Below are 23,206 nucleotides of genomic sequence, written 5' to 3'. Positions count from 1 at the left end.
CTGGAGAGTGTAAGGATGGTAAAAATATTTGTAACGAATTGGTTTTATGGGATGCCTGTCTGCCTTCCCATCCTCGACCACCGGCTCCCTCTGGAAAATCCGCGGTTGAGTCAGTTGCATTTTTTTTCTCCTCTGTCTGTATCGAACCATCTTTCGCCGTTGTGGTGTTGGGTGTTTATTATCGCAACAAAACCACGTGGAAAAATTGAACTTATTTTATGTTTTTCTGCCATTTCGTTAATCACGATGAGTAAATCTATGATTTTTTGGCATGGCACAGCAATGTTTTCTTTTAAAATATTGTCTGATGGGGGATAATGTGTCGTTTTATTGACTTAAAACTTCAATGTACATTTTTCACTTGTTCATAATTCACGGCATCGCTGTATTGAAAGACTTTTGTGATTTGTTAATCGTTTTGAAATTTAAACATTTTTTTCTTCCGTTCACAGACGTGTTTGGTGCTTATTTATAGCGCTTTGTTTGGAGTGAGCTGTGTGTTTACTAGTTGTCTTAGGCTTCTCTTTTACTTCCGTTGCTTCAAATTATACTCCTACCTTCTCACACCGATCATTGGTTCGGATGTTAGCTTTCACTTGCATTCGTCCCGGTGGCGGAGAAATAAATTCTTGTTTTACAAAATCTCTACAAACGCGCACTTAATCTCCTTCCATGCTCGAAAATGTCAAACCATTCGAGTTCGAGTGTAAGTTTAGACAGCAACGGGAAAGGTTAAAAATGAGCCAATCAGTTGATTATATGGTTGCTTACCATGTCTAAGTAGTTGTTAAACAGACCCAGCTGAGGTTTTGGGAGAGAGAGAGACCGTTTCGTTTTGGATGTTCGATGTTTCGTTGTTGCAAACAACCCGAAGAGCGGTTTTGGGGGGAAATTGAAAAATCGAATGGCATTAAAATGTTGTACTGAAGGAACAACATATCTGTCTTTCAATTAGTATTCCTAAACGCGTGTGGGAGGTGGCTGATGAATAGCTCGAATGATGTTTACAATGTTTTCAGTCCGACGCTGTACGGAGTGTTAATAATATGATCATGTCCAAGGCAAATCCATCAGGTTGTCTAAATTCTGGTGTGTGGAGAAAGGCATATCGCCGCTTCTTCGAGAATTCAAAAGAATTTTGTTTAATTCAATCACAAGAGAAGAGAAAGCGATCGGGAAAATGCCGAGGAAAACACCGACAATGATGCTTAAATAGGAGCGCCGTTGGTCTGGAAAGTGTGGATGGATGCGTTCGGGGGGAAGATGTTTCCTAATCTCTAAACTCGTGGTTTAGTCGTCCCGAACTTGACGCGTTTCGGTTTATGACGCAGCCGCGATTGGAAGGAAAAAATCCCATCTAAGAACCGAGCATGCCGCCATCCTCTGCGTGCCTCCATTTGCCTCGTCCGCCTCAAGGCGTAACACGCGAAACATGTGTTCACTCATCAATCATTCACGGCAAGGGAGAGACGTGCTCTTGCGTGCGTGCGCGTGAGTGCAGCCCGCGTAAAGACGACGAGATTAGCCCGCTGAAAACGTAATAAAAGAAGAGGAAGGAGGGAAGCGAAAAGAAAGGCGTCTCGGAAAGAAAGGCTAAGTAAAGAAAAACAAACATAGAAACACATTTCGGTGGTACCCACATGAACAGGAAAATCCGGTGGAAATGGAGTTGTCAATGGGAAAGACGCATGGGTCTGCGATCGGGTGTGTGTGTTTGTGTGTGTGTGTTGACGAAGAATGGCATCGGCAGAGTCTTTTCCGGTGGGTGTAAGTGGGGTGGGGTGGGGGTTTGAGAGGGTTGGAACATGGCTGGCCGAAAAACCTAAAATCTCTTGGTAAGAATCGTGTCTCGGCGTGGTGACGGATGAGAAAAGGAATTTTCCCCGGCGTCATCGGTCCCGATGCCGAACTTTGTCCTAATTAGATCACTTTAGATCATGTAACCGAGTTGCCTGCGGGCGACGGTTGACGCGAAAAACGGTTCCCTTTTTCAGTGCCTTTTTATCCTTCTTGAAACCTAGTCCCGTGTTTTTTTTTTTGTAGTGGAAGAATAGATAAACAAGTGACAAGGAAGACATCGTTCGCTTCCCCCCCGTTGGCCCGATGACGTGAGAGAAATTTGCTGAAAGATGATCAAATTTTCCACGTCAGACTTTTTCGTTGCTTCCGCTAACTCTTTACGCAATGGTTCGCTGGTTTCGGAAAAAGCGACGATTGTTGCTAGGCTTCCCGGGCGGGTTTTTCTTTGCGTATTATGTTTTTCGAAATGGAATCAAGAAGGGTCAGCTTAGACGTATCGTCATTGCATGAAGAAATGGCAGTTTAAAAAAAAACCTAAGCTCGGGATAAGTTTATCTCAAAACGGTCAATGGCAACATGCTTCTTATGGTTTTTTGTCCGGAAGGTTTCAGTTTTCCTTTATCATTTCCGCGTCATTACCACTGCACAAATCGCATACAAAAGATGTATCATCTGGTTTTATTCCAGTTGGAAACGTTTAAAGTTTTCCACATGGCACTAATTTAACTTCATTTCCACAACCACCACGGCTACAAACGGTTTGCGCCAAACGGTGTTGGGCAGAATGTCGAGCTGTTGCGTTAACTATGGAGCTCTCTTTGCCCAGCGTTTGACCGTAAAGTGCATCCCTTTGCTCCGGCAGCACAGCTCGACCATTGTGGCGGATGTCGAAACAACTACCCAGTCCAGTAAACCTAAACCCGAAAGCATTAGCGAGGTTTGTTTGGAACTCTGAACCGAGCTCTGCGAGATCGCTTTCATACGGAAAAGGCCCCACACGGGTTCTCCAGCTCCATGCAACAACCGGGGTTGGTGTTTTTGTCCGGTGCAACGCATTATGCAACGCAGTTTTGTTCCGCACACTGGCGAAAGCGCACTCTGGTCGGTATAGCGCTAGGCATTTTCCGAACGCACTCAAGTGGATGCACTTGCGTTGTTAAAGTAATTATGGTACGACAATTCCGCGGAGAATTAGTCCGCTTTGTTGTGGAGTAAAATTGTCGCTAGCTGTCGTTTTCCGAAACGCAAAACATTCACCGTTACCAAGCGCAGTGTAAAAGTGTTCGAATGGAAAGCCTTGTGTAGAGTTTTCCCATGGTGATTTTAAAAGTAATTAATTGATAAAAGGATAAGAGCTTAGTAAATCCGATTGAATTAGAATATTTATCTATTGGATAATGATCTGTTTCGATTGGGTTTTTATTTTTCATTAAAACGGTACAGAGAAGCTTGTATAGACTAAATATATTCGTCTCTTATCGGGCATAAAACGTAGTTAGTCTACTTTATTGTAACTCCACGAGGAAAGTTTTCAAGCAGCTCATCTCAAAGAATAAATGGGTCACTTTTCGCTGATGCAGGTGGTACCGTTGTATTTTCTCATGTTTTCTTCTATATTTTCCCAAGAAGAAAAGCAAAAGTACGATGTAATACTGGCAAAGGCAAACGTTCATCTCTCATGGAGAAATTTTTAGCTGCATTCATATGCACTTTTCCCTCATCATGAGAAGCAAAGAAAGCACAACGACAACCCGGGTGGGAAAAAGGGGAGCAAATTGCATTCAAAGTCGGAAAACGAATAGGTACGTGCAAGCAAACTTTGCAAAGATCTGTGAAACTGCTGTTTCGCTAATACGATTAGGCGCTGGAAAACAACGTTAGTTTTTAGCTTCATTTTTTTATAGCCCTCCCCGAAGGTAAGAAGTAAACCGTACCGGCGCTTCCAACTAGACCACATGTTCGTGGGAAAGTTTTCACTTTTCACTCCACAGTATTGTGACGTATGTTGTGAGGCATATGTTGGCCGGGAAGAAAGTGCACTCAATTACTTCGCTGCGCCGGGTGGGAAAAATACGTGCTCCACAAAAGCGTCATTGGGCGAAGGAAAACTCACGGTGTCTTTTGCGTTCATTGGAGCTGGTTCGTGGCTTCATTGGCACTTCAATGCGAGGGAATGGATTCTGCGTGCTTCGCATATTGCATATTGCATGCCGGTTGATGCGGGTGTGCTTACACTGCGTGTGTGTGTTGTCTATATGGCTGGTATATGGATCAATTTATGGGTTAATTTTCCTCCATCCAGGTTAATGGAGATCTGGTACCGGCTGGTGTTGCTGAGAATGTTCCTATAGGATAGAGAAAATAAAGCCTTATGCAGAATATGCACTACAGATCGTTAGGCCTGCCTATGTGCAATATTGGATTGCAGAACAAACCGTCTATGTCGTTGATTTTTAATCGATTGAATTATTTCTATATCGGTATCATCGGAGGCGCTTTCAAATGGGGAAAGCAATACCAATCATACTCGGATATGATTTATTGATTTACTGGACGGTATCTGTCATGGACATCTATGCAGATTATGGTTTTGAAGAATGGCTTAACTCCATATTGTAGATGAGATAAAGCTTTTGAAAATGGTCTTGGTGATATGTTTTGTCAAGTGTATAACAGCTTTTTCAATAGTGCTCGTTTCAATATTACTAATGATATTTTCTTCTCTTTATCTTTCCAGGTAAGTTTTGAATATATCGTTGACTGCTGCTTCCGAGCCGTATTGTTACCAAAACTGTGTTCCGGTTAGGTCAGGTACTTTTAAACCATTGATCCTGAAAACATAGTTATCCTTTTTTGCACTAGGTTGATTTAAAAGTTCTATTTTATCTCCACCACGTGTTGATCGGTTTTAAATTGAACAAGATGAAAAGAGGGAAAAACCATCGAAAATGTAATCTTTCTCCTATCATCAATCTCCGCGTTTGATGATTGTTGAACAGAAGAGTCCGTTTTGCGAGAGAAAAGAAAATCGAATTGTGGTAATTGGATCAATTGTTATCCACAATGAGTATTTGGCGGAAGCTTTTCGTAGGGCCTTCCATTTTACTCTCTTACCAAAATCACAAAGCTTTAACACCAGGTATCTGGATGGCATTCAACGTTTGTGAAAATGTTAGGAGACACAATTCAAAGCAAATGAAAGTAACGCTTCATTTTAAATTGATTTTACCCCAACCCTTGGCGAGTGTTTCTAAGCCTCTCGATTGAAGTGATCCCTTTCGAAATGTACTCTCTTGATTTTACACTACGATTGGGAGAAGTTCAATGGCCTATGGATGCTTTTCATCAGCTGCGGCTCCCTGGCTGTTCTGTTTGATGAAGCGTTCTGATTGAACTAAACACAGTGTACGCTTCTATTGACCCAAAGAAGCCATTTTATTTCGCTCCGTGCACATACACCCAACAACAAAACGCTGCCTTTTATTGTGATAGTGTGTGGGATGGCCACTGGAAATGGTCATAAAAGGAGATGGATTTTCCGAGTCGTTGCCCGCTGGAAGACCGCTGGAAGCCCGTCCACCCGGCGAGCATTTGTTTAATGAAGTGTTTTTCTTTTGCGTATGAAATGGAAAAAGAAAGAGGAGAAATAACCTCCCAGCAAATGCGTCCGGAGATAAAGTCCTAACTGTCTGTGGCTCGAGAGAGTTATTGGGTGAGAAAGGGGCGACAGGGGGCGAGTGGCAACTATAAAAAAAAAACGACGGCAAATGTCTGTCCGGCTGGAGGTTGGTTGCCAGCTGAAGAAGGGTTTATGGCCACTGCAGCAAACATTTGTTCATCGTTATGATGGAGCACTAAATAAATATGACGAAGGGGATTTTTCCTCCCGGTTGGCCACGTGAGACACGTACTTTATTCGCGAAAGGGGCATGAAAATTTGAAATATTAGTCGTTCTGTGGGAGGAATTTCGTTAGGAAAGACAATTACTCTTAAGACATCAGCTTCTAGTTTTAAGGACAACAAAGCGAACGAATTGCTTCACTGTTAATTGTTCGCTCATAAGCTAGGGATGCTTTGAAGTAAGAAATTATTAGTTTTACCTTTGCTATCACCTTAAATAGTTAAAGCCAAACCCTATTGCGAGAAAACTGATAATTAGCGAATGCATCTAAAATTTAGTCTCCGGCTCAACAAAATCCGTTCCAAATCCCCAAAATCCCGTTGCATCAGCAATTCGCTTACAGCTCACACAGGACAAACATCGGACAGCATAATCCTTAAGACGGCGCTGATCGAAAGCATGCGATCCCAGACGCATCCATATTCGCCTGCCTGCGGCCAAAAAGAACGTTCGCTCGTCGAATGTAATCAGCTAAAATCAACCATCTCCCGCATCGCATTTCAGGGGGAGGGAAGCTTACACTCTCATTCGCCTGCTTGAGTATGCATGAAATTTGAATAAATAATTCAACTCACCGGTGCGGAGTTGATTCGCGTACTCGCGGCCCGCCAATGAGGATGATGATTATGATAACGAGGATGATGAGTCCTTGCTGTCGTCCAGCAAGCATACGTTACCCAAGAGTTCAAATACCGGTTGATACCCGGAGAGTATGAAACTCGAACACTAATTCGATAGAAACAGTGTGGCAAAACTCTTTAGGCAGCAGCGCGGGTTATTCTGCGGTTTTTGTGGACGACTTGGTATGGAGTCAGGGTTTAATTCGTAGATCATTGTTCTGTATAACTATGCACGAGGCTTTGTGGCTTTCCCCCTTTGTAATAGGTTGCTTTACAGTCCTAGCTTAAAATATGTAGAACAACACTGATACAAGTCCGTTTGAAAATATAGTACTTTAGTTACAATCGGTGCTGAAAAGACTGGGCATAACTTACCTTAATCGGACCAATCCTAGCGTCAAAAGCTGACTACTTCTAACTTAGAAGGATGCAAAAAGAAAAAAAGGGTCCCACACTGCTGCAGGACCGTTTTAGTTTCATGTAATTCCTCGTCGTTTCCTGCGGTCACTCAACCAGAAATGTTAACGAAAAACTCTCCAAAAGCCGATGCATCCGGTGGTCGTTTAGTAGTACTGCTTTTTGTTGGACCTGAAGGACCTGTTCTCCGTGGACGGGGCTCCGGGATACATACAATGAAATGCTCTGAATTAATAATCAGTGACGTCGTCAAAGGAGGGAGGGCCTCAAGTTGAGAGATTGGCCGGCATCATGCTTGCGGGAAGGGAAGCTAACCGGATTACCTGTACCGGGCCGGGGGAAGTCCATTAGAAAACGGTTTCGGTGCAGTCATATTTCACCGAGCCATGTAGCCTTGGCAATGGTTTGGGTAATATCCGGTAAGGATGATACAACAGTTTGCTTCGTTTTAGTTTCCGAAAGCGCACCCTTTCAGGCTAAAATTAAAATGCATTTGATATAATGCTGCGTATATATAATTTAACAGACAAGTAGAGTAGTGTTTGCAAATGTCCCAAACTAATGTTGATAGCATATTCAACTTTTTGGTGAAGTAAGTTCATCCTAATAGGGTTTGTTTTCCCATGAATGCAAAGATATTTTCCCTGGAAATAGTTGATTGCGAAAAAAGCAGCTGCTGATACGAAAGAACTGTTCCGTAGTTAAGTAAAACCTGTTTATTATAAACGTACGGACTTTTAGCTGGAAAAACTTACCCCGTTTACATTTATCATTCATTTTGAAACCGCATTCCATTCGGTTCTCAGTATTTGGTTTCTGTTTTTGCTTTTGGCGCTTGATCTGGGGATGAATACAAAATGGAACCATAAAAAAAGAGGTTATTTCCTGTTACGTCCCACGCTAATAAAGTTAGCTCTGACCGCAAGCCCAGAAAATGTCTCCAATTCATTAGCCTAACGACCGGAAATATTCATTCAAGCGAAGTACACCGGAAAGGGGAGAAATATAAAGGCAAGAATGTTCCTTCATCGCTGAGCGAAAGTGAATTTTCCAAAGAGGACGAAGCTTCCATGGGAGGAAAATGCAAAAAAATGTGGTTTAGGGGAAAAGATGATCACCCGTTGGTGGTCTAACGATTGTTCGTACTACCACCCGTGCTTAAGGGCAAGACAAAGGGGGGAAAAATCTATAAAACCTCTTAGAAAGCATCGGCGTCCCCTTTCGATGCTCGTTACGGTGCCCCCGAAGAGCAAAGAACCGGCGATGGTCAAGATTTTGTAAGTTATTGTAATCACGGACTTCTCCACGGTCCTCCTGATGGTAACTGAGCACGCATCTCGAACCTAATGACCAGTCTGTTTGGGGCCGTTCCTTCATTTGCTTGGCACCGGGACAAAGGAATCTAATATCATTCCTTAAGCCCGGTGACCCTTAGTGGCTTAACTGTGGTGAATAGAAGTTCATCATAATTTTCCTAGTTTTTATTCCTCCTCCCGGGCACGTTGCTCAATATCGGAACAATGTGAGGCCGAAATATTTTTCGTTATATTCGTTTACCCTTTTTGTTTTTGTTTCCGGTAAGGGTTGCCTCTCACTCCCCATCGAAACGATGTAGAACAACATAAATTGTTAATTTTATTGGGGGCGCCCAGCGTCGTAGACACATCGTCCTGGAACAGGTGCCAGGTTTTTATTTGCGCCCACCCCGTTGTCATCCGGTTCTATTCGATTCAATTAAGGCGTCGAATAAAGTGTGCCCGACGGCCTCTGCTGTGAGCATGTGGGCCTTTCCGAGCGGAACCCGCGGTGTCGTTATCCTTTTTCCTCTAATTCTGCTCTGGGATAAGTTTGTTGTGTGGTTTGCTAGTTGACATTTCTTTTTTCCGCCAACGCACGAAAGCATAACTAATCCTGGCAAACACAAACAGTGAAAGCGCTTCTATTCCACGCGCACATTTCGTTTATCGCCGTATCAATGTGTGGTTTATGGAGGATTATTCGCATTATCCTGCGCAAGGATGCATTCCGGGGGGTGTGTGTGTATGTGTGGCAATGATAACGTGGCGAGAAAAAAATACACACGAACGTGGATTGGGACAAGTTTGGTTGCTTTCGATTAAATATATTCCCACCTAAGAGCTGGGAGGATTTTCATAAATTCCATAATCCCTCCCCCATTTCGAGATTGTCAATATTATGAAACGCTTCATTTTCGCTTGGGACGGTTTGTATGAGTGGTGTTAACATAGAAATTGCTTACCCACCAAAAACTACCGGCCTTCGATGACCAACGGGGAAGCAAATTTGGTCCCATTTTTTATGGTGGAAACTATTTTATAGTGTCAATTTTACTTCTTGTTTTCGACAAGGTGGTTTGAGTTTGTTTTTGCCACATGCTCCAGTTTCTGTTTTCCACAATTCGATCGATCGGTTTTTGAAACAAAAATTTTACAAATAAAAGACTAATTTTTCCCACCGGAAGCTTTATGATTGTTGGGCGTTTCATCATAGAAGTGAAGCTAGTTTAATACTCTCGTATTTTTCATCAAACCAAACACAACGTCTGTCGCCATGCGCCTCCCACATTATCCATTTTTATGTGGAGCATCCGGGAATCCCGGTTTATGGGCTATTCGCAAAGTTCAGTGTAATAAAAAAATGCTCGGAAAAGTTTATTTTATATTTCGCCTTCCCTGCCTCCTCGATGTGAAAGAGTGGCGGACTTCGGATAGCAGAAGTTGACGGTCGGCTGGAGAGTGGAACTTATAAGCGAAAAGTTTCCGGCCATGATGAGATGATGAGAAGGACAACCGGACGACACAGGTTAATGAGCGCAACACACACACACCTCCGAGCGTCGTGAACGTGGAAAACAGAATTAACAAAAGCCCCAGTCTCTCTCTTTCATTATCTCCATCCCCCAATTTCCACAATCAAAGCTCGATCGACCGCACAACCAAACGGAACGGCTCAGTAGAAAGGTTGTTTTTTATGCGAGAGTTAAATCCTTCAGCACAGTTTCCACCCCACCCAAGCGACCAAGGACAAAAAGGGGGAGGGGTGTTTTCCCGCCTGGAAAACCGTCGGGTCGGTTGGTGAAATGGGAATTAAAAATTCAAATGAAATGATAACACTATTAAATTTCATCTGCCTTTTCATAACGGAATAACAAGTTTCGAAATTCCCACACGTCGTGTATTATTTGGACGGGGCGTATGTGTGTGTTTTTTTAAATACTGTTTTATAACCGATGCTTCGTGGCCCGAGGCCCGAAGGCTGGCTTTTGCCGGTGGGTTGAGTGGTCCTTTGGGATGATGAAAGCACTCCAAGCTCTTTTGTGAGCCAAGTGCATGTGCTTCCCACTTAATGTGGGGGAGTGTTCGTGTGCCTGTCCGTTTGAGCGTATATGCAGCCTCCGGGATGACTTTATACAATGGTTTTTATTTTTCTTGTTTTTTTTTATGGTTTGTCACTCCTGGCGATCCTTTGCTGCCGGCACTGGGTTTGGGTTTCGGTTTGCTTAATCAACAAAATAATAAACACAGTTTTCGAACAAAGCTCGTGTTATTTGTTCTCGTTAAAAGACGGTTAAATAAACATAGAAACAACAGTTGATTAATATAAAAAGAAAGACGTATTTGTAACTTCCATTTATATGCAACAAAAAGGATTCTCGGAAAAACTTTTGAGTATAAAATTATCATGAATAATCAGCAGAGCCTACAATCAGATATTTCAATTTCAATTGAATGTGCCTTTGCTATGCGCATGGAATGATCATCCCCACATTTTATTATTCACAAACCGTTGTCCTAACATCATCGGTGAGTAGAAATTTAACAAAAGTTAGTGGATTAAAGAGAGGTGCGAAACGAAATGCTAACATGGAGCGGTTATGTAGATTCTAATTTAGCTGAACGGGGGAAGTTATATTTATTTGTCGTACGGATGAATTGGTGGAAAGAGGAATTACATCCTTAGTAGGGCTCAAACCGAGAGAAAAACGGCAACAAACCACTAATAGGCCGTACGATTATTTTCCGGTAAGGTCGATATGGAATGCAAAGTTAATAGTCGTTCGGATGAAGTGTTTGAACTTTGTCAATTGGGCAATGGGTTTTTCCATTTGGGTCGACGGCAATTTCCATTAAGATGAACGTATCCCGTTGTAAAATGGTCCCCGGGGCAACAGAGGAGGATCCGAAGTTTCAAGTGGGAAATGAATTTTGCACATAATTGGTGTTGTTGTTATAATTTGGTTAACCACAATTAGGCGCAGGTGTGTTTTCAATAACGTCCGTTGTAGACCACGGTTTTGGAATTGGAGCTTATTGGATCATGTTTTAGGTCAATTGGAATTACTGACCAGTGGACTCAATTTTCTAGATGAGATTTTTCACAAAACTTTTCTAATAAAAAGGTTATGAAATTTATGCGAGATACGGTTTGAAGTGGAATGAATACGCATATTTGAATCCTCCGGCACTTAAACCAAAACAAATGCTCAATTAAACGTCATCCACTTGAGCATCAATCGTTTGAAACTAGAGTGTATGACAGTACCATTCAATTGAACATAATTCGGCATAATTATCAATCGAAACGCAATGGCGGCACGTATTTGAAGTTTGATCTCTAGCGTGATGCAATCGCACGTCTGAATCGATAGCGATTTACGCCGTTTGCCAGTATCGCATCATACATTAGTATAAATCGCCAATTATTCGAATAAAATTGAATAGCTCGCCGATCTCGTCGATTTTCCGTTCGAGTCCAATCCTAGTTCGATCCCGGCCTAGTGTAACTCACTCCAACATCTGCTCTTCAGCGTGGTGTTCATTCCCATGTCGACTTGTTTGACAGATGACAGCTCTGAAGAGCGTCTCCACCCACGGAAGTGGTTCGAAGTGGGTGGGAAGCGCGAGTTAGGTGAACCGGTAGGCGGGAGCATAAAATTAACGTAAACAAACAAACACACACACCCTGCTTTCGGTGGATTCCACTTAATTCTCGCTCATTTGCACCGCTTTTGTACCACCGCTTCGTCTCATCTTCGGAGAGCTTAAGCTCATTGCTATATGACGGTGCGGCTTGGCTGTGGCCCACGGTGGTTTTGCCGTTTGTGATGACTTAGGAGGAGGCCGGGAAGATGGTGATGGGGCAAATTTTATTATAAATGACCATTTGTCTTCCCGCGCGCGGGTAATAGGTTCGCCATTCGTTTTTTTTGTCCGTCTGCCAGTGTAGACGATCATTGATGTAGACTTCTGAATTCGTAAGGGTGTTATCCACCCATTCGCAATAAAATATATCTCCATTTTGAGTTTTGTTAAAGCGAGTCCTTTCGCTTTATTATACCATGATGATGGACACTGGAACAAGATTTGCAAACGCAGGAATAAGATTGATGTTGCCTGAATTATTCATAACCGAACAGAATACCCCCTTGAAGCACGAGTTAAAGCATCCTTAAGAGCCGAACCCGTTCTCAAGGGGTACGGTGCAATATTTATCTTGATCTAGCTTCTGCTCCCAGAGACAAACAACGTATTTATTTCTTCTTTGCCATGGCACAGTCGGCCGCACACCTGTGCGCGATTCTTGTAAGAATCGAGACGAAGGAAAAGGAAAGAAGTTTGTCTTCCTTTCGTGAGCCAAAGATAGCAGGGATAATTTATCTTCGCCAACTTTCTGGCGTCGGTTGATAGAGGTGCGAGCAGGAAGGCCGATAGTGGTTTAATAATTATTAAGAAAGATATAGACACAAGACGGCCGATAAGTATCGTCAAGGACGGATGAACGAGTGAACGACAACTGCTAGCGTACGAGGGACGGGGAAAATGGAAAAGTTTCCTCTCCGCAACAAAAACGTCAAAGACGGATATTCGTTTGGATGAGTGACGGTGAGATTGCAAAAAAATTGCTTAGAAGCGCACAAGGTAGAGTTTGCGTTACAAGATGAATGAACGATGTCGATAGAATAAACTTATTTGACAGCTTTGTGGCATGGTTTGTGCTACTGTCGGCGGTCAGATGAAAACGTTTGGGATATGCAGATGATTTTATTCTGTTCTGGAACCTGGAATATTTTTTCGCATATCAGATATCGAACGACGGATATGTTTACGCAAAGTTTAGGTTAATTAAAACTAATTGAAATCGTTGAATTTACTCCTAATTGTCTTCTGTGCTCACTGTGCATCACTGTGTCATACTTTTCTTCAAAACATTCTATCTATTTCATGTATTGGAAACATAATTTGTGACAACATGATGAGGAACCTTTTTATTTTTTATCTTTTTTTTGCTTTCTAAAGCTCGTCCATGGATTTGTTGTGCAGAAGTTGATGTACGATTGGTATCGGAATTCGATTCCAGTGGCTCATCCCTTGTGTGTTTCATTTTTTTTTTGTCCATTTCATGCTGTTGTTGTGTGACTCATGCTCAATATCATTCTGTAAAATATGGTGGTCACCTACTCTCCCTCGTATGGTGTCCTTCCACTTCGTTGTGTGGCTTTGAAACATACGGGAGCAGTTTGGCTCCGTTCATCTATCTTTCATCGTGCCCAGATTCCGGATCGTCTATCCTGACGAAAATCATTCAATATCCTGCTCCATTCACCACATTATCCCACATCCCACGCCCTCTCCTCCGCCTCATCCTCCTCTCGTCAACGCAAATGGTTTCGGTTGCTGTTCGATTTAAGCTTTTTTCTCCCCCATTTACCTCGGTCCGGGTTGCTTTCATCCCGAGTGAATGAAGCATAGCGTGGGGGAAAGGACGGGACAGTGTTGGGTGGCAGGAGATGGAAGTACTTTTCCATTAAAATCTGGTCTACCAGCCACTCGTAGTGCCATACTGCCTCCGGCTTCATCGGCATTTCCGTCGGTCCTCCTCTCGCGTCGGGACGTGATGGTCTTTTGGTCTTTTTGATCTGGACTCGAGCGGGCAAGGAAAGGGCAGGGCTCTCCAAGTGTGTGCTGGTGCTGTATCGTGTCGATATGAGTGAAAATTGATCTAAATTCTTCAACGCTCGATAGTTCATCCGATGCGCCCCTGCCCTCCCCACCATCAACAGCTCGGGAACATGCCAATCTTCGCCCGGATGCTTGTGGCACCCTCTTCAAGGTCCGCCGGATGATGAGCCAAAAGCAAACAAGTGAATGACCAGGCGTCCGCTTCGGTATGCCAAGTGGATTCCAATTTCGATACTGAAAGAAACCTATGATACCGAGGGGAGCAGCCCCGCGAAGCAAAAACGAAGAAAAAAATACACGTCGTTGCTGGAAGGAAAAAGTTTAAGGAGAAGTTAAATCTAATACACACCGGAACGAAGGAAATTAAATCAAATTTCTTTATTCTTTGTACATTCTTCGGGCGAAACGACTTTTTTCCGACAAAAAGGGTCGAAGAGTTGTCTATTTTAAAAGGATAATTTATGGGAAAGTTTGCAATATGTTCCACCGGTGTATTGGAGGGGATGCATGATAATAATTTTGCTGGCAAACAAAACCAGACCCTGTGAAAACCGTTTGAAGGACGAAATGAAAACTGCAAATTCATCGTTACAGGGTTATTTTGCACGCATAAACTTGTTAACTTTTTTGATGTCTTGCAAAATGGAATAAAATGTGTGTTATTGGTGAAAGAAAAATGTATAGTAGGTGGAAAAGGTTCAGGCGTTTAAAAAGGTCAAAACGCATTGAATAGTAACCTTTTGAAGTTTTCGAAAGTGTTGAAAGACAGAGGGTGGTCGTTATCGCTTTACGACACTATACCAAGAACTAAACACATTACCGTGCGTCTCATATTTTAATCAAGAAATGGTGTGGTATCGCTTGTTTTGTATTAATATTTTAATAATTTTGTACTTGTATTTTCCAATATCTGCCTCTTCATAAATTGTGGCTTACCGAACACAACCGAATCTTGCTCGGTTCAAGCATCGCTCTCTGATCCACGCCAATGCCGTCTGTGGGAAAAATTCGTTCGAACGTTCGATATTTTCCTCCATCGATTCCGCGAGATGATGCGAATTTAATAGAATTTTGATGGGTATGATCTTCGACGCGGTGCCACATGATGATGGCGTTGTAGCTCAGCACGAACGAATTTCGGTCGATAGAGGTCCCGTTCCCGCGATGAAAAGGGGAAGAGGACCATTGTTGAAAAATTGATTTTCACTTCAACTTTCCGACCGAAGCACACAGTGCTAATCGGAACTCTGTTTGGCAGTTCTCGATGCAAAGAATGGTGCTATGAAAATGTGGTTCACTGCTGCTGAATGAAAACGTTTTACTTCGCAAATCGGAGCTAATTTCGTTTAAAAATTTGGCTACAGCGGGGAGACCGTGTGCTGGCATGCTTGGCCATTAAAATTTGTAAATTAAATCATACCACATTCAGGGCGGGAAAACTCGTTATCGGAGAACCGGATGTAATAACTTCGGTTTAGGTAAAAATGTATTCCACACAAAGAGCTACTCTGAAGGAAAATAACGCATTCAAGTAAGGTTCGAAATGTGTCTTTAAAGACGAGAAAAATGATACCACTACGAGGCGGACTTGAAGCATGGCGAAATAGCGAAACGCAGATCCATTTGGTCGATTTCAATGCAATTAATCTAGTCAAGATTTGCATGACTTAAAGATTCCATTCATTTATCATTAATGAAGCCATCTCTCGACTGGAATGAATATCACTTCAACTGGAAGCTTTTCGACGCGTTCGAGCTCTCGCTCTCTCGCCGTAATTGTGGGAATTAATCTTTCACTTGTTGAAATTAAATTAGCGCCCGGTTTCTTCTTTTTCATTAAAACGCGGCCCAGCGGGAGCTACACAATTCCGTCGGGATTCGGTTTTCGGACCCGGGAGACTCGTACGAAATGAAACACAGAACGGAGCCCGGAAAATAAGGCTCGACTGATCACCATCATCAGTCCATTGGAGCTTACTGTGTTTGGGTTCGAGGCGTTTTTTTTCACCACCCTAAAGAACGCGTCCATCTGTTTTCCAAGAAGGTTAAAAACGAATAATGAGGAAGCGAAAATAAAAAGCAAAGAAATTAATAAAAGCTCGTTGCGGAAAGTTGCAGCCTAGTTTTCCTTCGCAACCACCGGACACAGCGTGGGATATGGGATGTTAGCCCACAGGAAAACCACAGCAGGGTGCTGCCATGATGTTGCATTAGCCGCCTGCAGTTTGAATAATTTAAAATGATTTGCATAATTTTTCATGAGAAGCAGTGTTCCGTTAAACGATTTTTCCAAGAGTTAGTTTTTTTTATTTGTATAAATTTTTTTATTTTTTAAAGATAAAGAGTGATATTTTTTTATCAAAGCCATGAATACCTTATGTTACTTTTTTCTTGAATCTTCTCGCTGTTACTAGTTTTAAGTTTTCTGAAGTGTTGAGTTTCGTCTTATGTTTTCCATGTCAGCTTTAACGCTTGGTTGTTTTCAATAAACAAACAAAACAATATTGGTTATAAGTTTAGATTAGTTTCGTTGAAATCCACTACGTTGATACTATTTTTTCCTATCTATAGTTTCATATCTTATGAAGTGGACACACGCTTTTGTGTATGAACATTTTCCATATAGCGTAAAATCTGATAAGAATATTCTGTCTGAAAATTTTGAACTGCGTTCCTGGCCCCGTAAGATATTTTCAAATATTGAAAAACTAATGAATTTTCATTTGCATATTGAATCCTCCGGGAGAAGAATGTGCGAAGAGTGATAATCGATCCTGAGAGGCCGAAAGAGGTTGTTTGAATGCAAAAAAAAGGGAACGATTTCATCCCCTTTGTTCCACTTCGGCATAAATCGGCAGGATTGACAGGTTAGTTACGTGCTTCCGACAGGCAAAGAAAGCAACTCACCTGCAAAGCATGTCATTCTGGGATTTTGCGTCCAATATCTTCATTCGGTCGGGGCCCCTAAGCCAGCGCCGTCCGGATGGGTTGTTTTGTCGGCGTGTAAGAACAACAACAACAGATCGACAACTGTTGATGGGGTCCAATACCCGTCGTTTGAGCTCTGCCATCGAGAACCGAGCAGTCTGATCCTTTCGGACGATGGTCGAAATATCGTTTTACCTTTCCCCCGTCATTACATGCCCCTCCTCCCCCCCCTCCCCCCCCCCCCCTTTCCTCCATCGTCTTCGTCAGCTACAGGAAAAGGCTTATGGAGGGACCGGATTGGCCTTATGATTATTCATGAGATGCAGGCCAGATTTCCGACTGGTATTGGTCAGCGTACAAAAGGATCATGGTTGGGATGCTGTTATTTTTTCCTTTTGGCTCCACAAAGACTCGGTTCATTGTGCTTGGTGCTTTAGAAGGATACACAGAACCACTGAGGGAATGTGAAAAAATCGAAACGAACACTGATTGTGTCCTTGGGGCGAGTGTTTTGTTTACTGATCGCTCGGGAAAGCCACTTGCTGGGATGGTTTTAAAAGTCTGCGCCGAATGAAACTATCAGAAAGTCATGCTCTCTAATGAAAATCTACGGTACGTATACCACAAACCGGGTGAGCTGCTACCAACGAAGTAATAAGATAAGAACAATCGACCATCTGTCCGTGAATTTAAATTTAACGACTCGGCAAGACTGGCTGGTAATTGGCAAAGTTATTGGTTTGTCAACATTAATAAACGAGACAACAGGCATCGTTGGTATTAAAAATGTAGTAATCGAGAGGCGAAACAGGGATTACGATATGGAATTGCTTTGTCCACGAGTAATGGCAAAAAATGTTGTGATATCATAAAAGGACATTTCGGTAAACATTGTCCCGATGTAAGTGGATGTAATTCTTGTGCAACTCTCCTGCTGTGTTCTGCACATCTCGATTGGCCCCTAGCTTTAGGAACTCGGTGGTCCGTTGACAACGGCGGCGACAAACGTCCGCAGAGAAATTATGGTGACTTGTCAATGGTGATAAAAATAACTGTCTCTATTCATAGTAAATGATTACTTCCATTGGTGTCGCCAGCTCGGGTGTTATGTGTGTCGGCAGCCGGGAGCTCAAGGCGCGCATACCTCTACAAACACACACACACACCGACACACAGTTGGTGAAGGATTGGACCGTTCTGCGAACACTCGCTCGGTAGTAAATCGGGCTTTACCGAACAACCGTCGCGGTTGATTTATGGTGACACGTAATAAAAGCCACTTCCAGTCCATCAACCACGCACACACACACATACAGGGCATTTGTTACTCCGCCGTCACTTTTGACGTTGCAGCCAAGCGCGGGTGTCAGTTTTACTCGGTCCGATTGCTTTCTTCGCGCTGTAGCGCTCTCTTTATTCCAGTTTATGTTGCAATGCATTTTTATGTGCCGATATTCTATTGTTACTTCATTCCTTCGTCGGGTTTACACGGAGGCCGTTAGTCGTAGTTGCAGCTATGATTGAATTAAACCACTGGCTATAGGGTTGGCCAGTTCAGTTCAGTGCACATTTGCGTTCGACTTGTTTGCAGACTCTTCTTTAGAACGAAGCTCGAGAAGAGCACGTTCCACAAATCAATCGGACGAAGCGTAAGGAAATAACATTGCCTCAATCAATGCGTTTTTGCAAACGAACATTTCTTTTCGCTCCTCCGAGGTGTTACCCGAAATAATCCGATTTGTTAGGACGACGGCAAGACAATGGTTAGGATTTTCCGATGATGTTTTTCTCTTTCGTTCTTACCACTCGAAAAAAAAAGGGAAGGAAGCAAATCATTCTTGCCGTCACTAATTGGATTAGCATGAAGTAGCGAATATTTCCTGGAGGTGGCAGGAGCAGATTGTTCGCTCCTGTCATTAGCAAACCGGTTATAGCCGGGGCCTATAAGGGTACAGCTCCCTGGCCATTGTAGTTTTTGGTAGCCGAGAGGGCGACAACTGGAGGGCATTTGTAAAAGTGGGCAATTTTTTCCGAAGTCCTTTTGGTCGTCGGGGGAAAAGGAGCTGGGAGGAGGGTGATAATCTTCTCAGTCATTAGTTGTCCAAAAAGTTTGGGGGGTTGTACATTTGACGAATGACGTTGTCGTTATGTCGTCGTGGGGTGGACCTTTTTCTCTGAGTCTCGTTGTTGCTTTCTCTGCGCCGCGTGGGTTGGGGTTGAGCAATTTGGCCACTCCGGTTCAGGAAACGGCGCGCCGAGCTGTGAGTTGTTGAACTTTCTGTGTTGCTAAAGTATCTGGAAAACGGAAATAACATGCCCGCGCTAGGGCAGCAGGGATAAAGATAGTGGTGCTTGAGCTTTTTTGTTTTTTTCGCTTGGAAATCAAAGATTAAACCCATCTTATTGTTTGCAGCTTTTGATGATGATGCTGATTGTCGGTGATTAGTGCGGGTCATTTGTGCGTAAAAAGGAAGCAGCCAATGGGATGGGGGGTGGGAACTGTGATTTAAGACGATCCACTTCTACTCCTCCTCCTCACGCTGCTCAACAAAAAAGGCCAGTAAATTGATCCCTCTTCATCACGGACTTTCGCAAACAAATGTACTGTAACGACGGACGGGTGTTGGAACATTGGTTTCACTGGTGCGCATCCCGTGGAAAAGCTACTAATTAGTGGCATGTTTACCGAAGGCCACCAGGGGATGTTTTGTGAAATTTGATATCCGAAAGAAAATATGGGTCTCTTTCCAAGCAAGCTGATCGGTACGGAAGATGGAAAGAAATCTTCAATCACCAGCCTTTTAAAAATCTTTCCCTTTTATCTTGAGACAAGAAGCAGTTATCCCTCGGGATCGAAAAACATGTACCAAGAACAACATCATCAGAGCAATGAAGCGAATGAAGGATCCTTTACTCCAAAGACACATTTTAAAAGCTTGAGTAATTAGATCGGGAGAAAATAAGATTTCAACAGAGGGAGTTAAATTTCGATGGAACAGTTGTCTTCCAAAACGCGTTGCCTTTGAAGGCTTCGCTGTAATGTTGTATACTTGTTACGCAAGGTTTTACATTTAACTACTCATAGAAAAGTCAGATTCCTTTTTATTTTTCCTGTTGCGTTAGTTGTTGTGCCTGGCTGTTCCTTTCCATTTGTCAGTAACGCTCGGCTGGCCTCGGCGGACTCTCGGGGTCGAAGTAGTAGCGTTCGTTGCCTCTGCGGTCTGATTTATGGTCCATTATGCCCGTGCGCTCCGGTGGATCGCTTAATTTGTGTTGAATGGTTAGATATGGTTAGTTTTCCCCCCCACCCCCTCCGGCCCGAAGGGTAAAGAAAGTGAACACTTACTGGCAACAGCAGTGACCGATGGAACGGAACCTATTTCGTTCGTTCTTTCTCGGGTAGAAGTAATGGTTGCTACAGAATCCTGCGACCGAATCAAATAAACCGCTCCCGTGTGTGTGTGTGTGTGTGTGTGTGGGTAGCGTATTTCCGTCAGCTGTAAAGATAAGATTCTCGCCGTTCGTCGGTCGGCGGAATTATCTTTCGGGGGGTTTCATTTATAGTAGGGACACAAAGTTTCCGAAGTGTGTACACTGATAATGCCACTTCGAATTGCAAATGACTCGACTAGGAGGAGGTCCCGTACGGCAGGAGGGAGTATAGCGAGAGGGGGGTGTAGGGACCAACTATGTGCTGCCTCATCCATATTTCGTTCCTTATCGTCCCTACCCGTCCTGTGTATCCGAACACCGCAAACAGACACCGCCTATGTGTGCCATGTTGGCGAAAAAGTTGTAAATGACCCGTCCTTCGCCGGACGTCAGCAGCACTCCATCACACGTGAGCGCCTCGTCCACAGGAATGGTTCGGTTTGTTTGCCCTGGACCTGGGGGTGGAGCTGTATGTTTCGGGCGGAAAATTTGCAGTGAGAAATAATGTATTCATTTGTCCTTCTGTCTTGCCTCTACCCTACCGGTCGGCTTCTCTATCCCTCCTTCAACTGCCCGAAAGATGTGGAAATGGTTTGACATTTTAATTGAGTTCACGTGCTCCAATTTGTAGCCCGTTTCCATTGGAATGGGAAACCCGTGACGCTTCGAACCAACCAACACGTTTGCCCGGGGTAGAGCGGGGTGGGTGCGGCTTGCGCAAGATTCCTCAAGTTAAAGCTTCCCATCCGGTCACTTTCGGCGAGAGGCGAGAACATCATGAGAAATTGAAATAAATTGGCACTCAAGGCGAAACGGGGCATCACTGTCATCGTGGAGGTTCAAGTTGCAGTAAGCTCAAGAGGAACAGAAGGCACTTGGCCCTTTTAGTCTCTTACCAAACAGTTTAAATTAGCAAAACTTTTACCGTAAATTCAATAAGGGTATTTTCTAACCGAAATTCACCTCATTCAAATTATTGTGCATTGTTGAAAACGTTTATAGTTGAAATTGAATCACTACTAACGCACCTTTTATTCTTCTCTCGTTTCATTCCAGGACGTTCTATACACGATCTGCCATCCAAATGGCCAAGTGCAACGCATCGTTATATTCAAGAAGAATGGCGTCCAAGCAATGGTTGAATATCCTTTTCAAAATGAAGACTGGGCCAGTCCCAACATTTTCCCTTTTTTCCTACGAAAAGTGTTGCTTGCGGTAACAGGAGCGAGAAAATGCGATAAATTTATTGCACGGTGAATTGTGACCGTACATGACCCTGGGCGGACGGAATATTCGCGCCACCGTGCCAGATATCGGCAGTGAATCGTAATTTGGGCTCATTTCATGCCATTCGCCGCTATTTACCGAAAACCTTTGCCAAGCTTCTATCCGGTTATACTTTCCTCCCATGTATATTCTTTGTTCAACGGGGGAAGGAAAAGGGACGTCATTATGCTGAGAAAAAGAAAACGCGAGAGCAAACATCGTTAAGAAAAAAAAAAGTCCGAGTGGGATGTCGGGAGGGCTATAAATTGTCGGTGGTGTCGCATTGAGGTAACGAACGCCGCTGATACGCACAATTTCGCACCTCTTTGAATGAATTTTCCTACAGCTCGCTCCCTCCCGCTGTGTGTTCCTGCCAGAGGCCCCCCCTCTGCCCCAGGCATTAAGTGGACACGGAAGTTGGTAAACAAATTCGTTTCACGCCGTGCCACGACGGATGGACGGCCTTTATCAGCACGCCATCTGGTGGGCGACGATGTAAATTAATTTTAGGAGGGCGCCTACTACCCTCGGGAAACTCTTCCCTTTGGTTGGTGGAAGGAGGGAACGAGGAGTAATTTGCTGTAAGAAATTGTCACTCGAAATTAATTGTCGCGAGGCGGTTATATATTTTGGTCGGAACGGTTTATCTTTCTACGGTGGTAATAAGATATTATGCCAGCTTTTTTGCAAAGGCATAAGACGCACATTTTCCTCATTTGTTGAAGGAAAATTTCAATCGAGTAATGGCTAAACAAATGTGAGGAAAGTCAACTTGATAGTTAAAGAGAGAACCGATCATACCAAGCTTATGATTTTGATAGCATCATTTAAGTAATTTACCTTTTCATATAACATGATTGTGTCTTGTGGAGAATGAGAGTTCATAACACAATGTAATCGATGTTAAAGTTAAATTAATAGATATCCTCACTTGGATGTGAAACCAATATGATCAACTTTCCCATCAGTAAAGATCAGTTATGCTAAGTAATGCCCAAATGTATCCTGTCCTAAACCCCTTTCAAACAATCGCATTAAATCAATTAGCCGACGACAGCGGGTAAGAGCTCGGGATGAAACATTCTAATAAACCGTAGAATAATCAGCATTGCTTCTTATTAGGATACTGGGACGCATCGTCCCTTTCGCATTTAGAGCAACCTGCCGAAAAGCTTCTTAATCCGGAGTGATAATTTAACAAAATATAAATTCAGGTGTAAGGATTGCTTCTGCTCGCTTGCGTTGACAACTTTCTCTGGTGAAAAGACGAAAAAGAAAAATACGTAACGCATTTGCCGACGGTGATTGGCGTTATCATTATCGTTGATGATCAATTAATGTCAATGAACGCTACTTTGGTGAGCGAAAAAATCGGCCACGTTTCGCATTAAGAAAATGGCTTCAATCCCATTCAATTCTTTTCCATCAGCAGCGACCGGCTTTCGGTTTAATTTCCTTCTTTTTTTTTGGTGTATGTTGCCCATCATTTCCATGTCCTTGATGTTGATCTCATTTCTCCCTTGCGGGTTGTTCTTTATGTTGTCCTCGTTGGCACGAAATTAACGCTTAAATGGCATTTACTTCACAATGGTGGCGGCCTCTCTCTCTCTGTGATTGGGAATAAGGCGCCCGTGGAGGGACATTTAGGAAATGAATTGGCCCCACCCGCGCGAAAGGTAGCGAATTTCTCGCCGGGACTGAAACATGGAACGTGTGACAAACCGAGCATGTCGGTTTCGCTTCCTTCCCCGCCCCCGTGTCGCATGTGCTCTTCTTCGACCGCCTACTTTACGCTAATTGGTGCCTCATTAGTTCGCCCAATCCACCCGGAACACTCGCCGGAGCCTTAATCGTTCCGGGT

The 23,206-nt window shown here is 43.3% G+C and overlaps 1 protein-coding gene across 1 annotated transcript in view; it reads left to right on the top strand.

Moving 5' to 3' along the window:
- LOC131289154 (heterogeneous nuclear ribonucleoprotein L) overlaps positions 1-23,206 on the top strand; it is a 144,498-nt gene that overhangs the window by 82,420 nt on the left and 38,872 nt on the right. Inside the window, exon 4 of the mRNA XM_058318363.1 lies at positions 21,136-21,221. Within this exon, the coding sequence (XP_058174346.1) occupies positions 21,136-21,221 (86 nt within the window). The remainder of the gene's footprint in view (positions 1-21,135; positions 21,222-23,206) is intronic.

Source organism: Anopheles ziemanni, chromosome 3, assembly GCF_943734765.1.
Source record: "Anopheles ziemanni chromosome 3, idAnoZiCoDA_A2_x.2, whole genome shotgun sequence".
Taxonomy (NCBI): Eukaryota; Metazoa; Arthropoda; class Insecta; order Diptera; family Culicidae; genus Anopheles; species Anopheles ziemanni.
The sequence above is the reverse complement of the archived record's forward strand: the minus strand, read 5'-3'. Positions and strand labels throughout refer to the sequence as shown.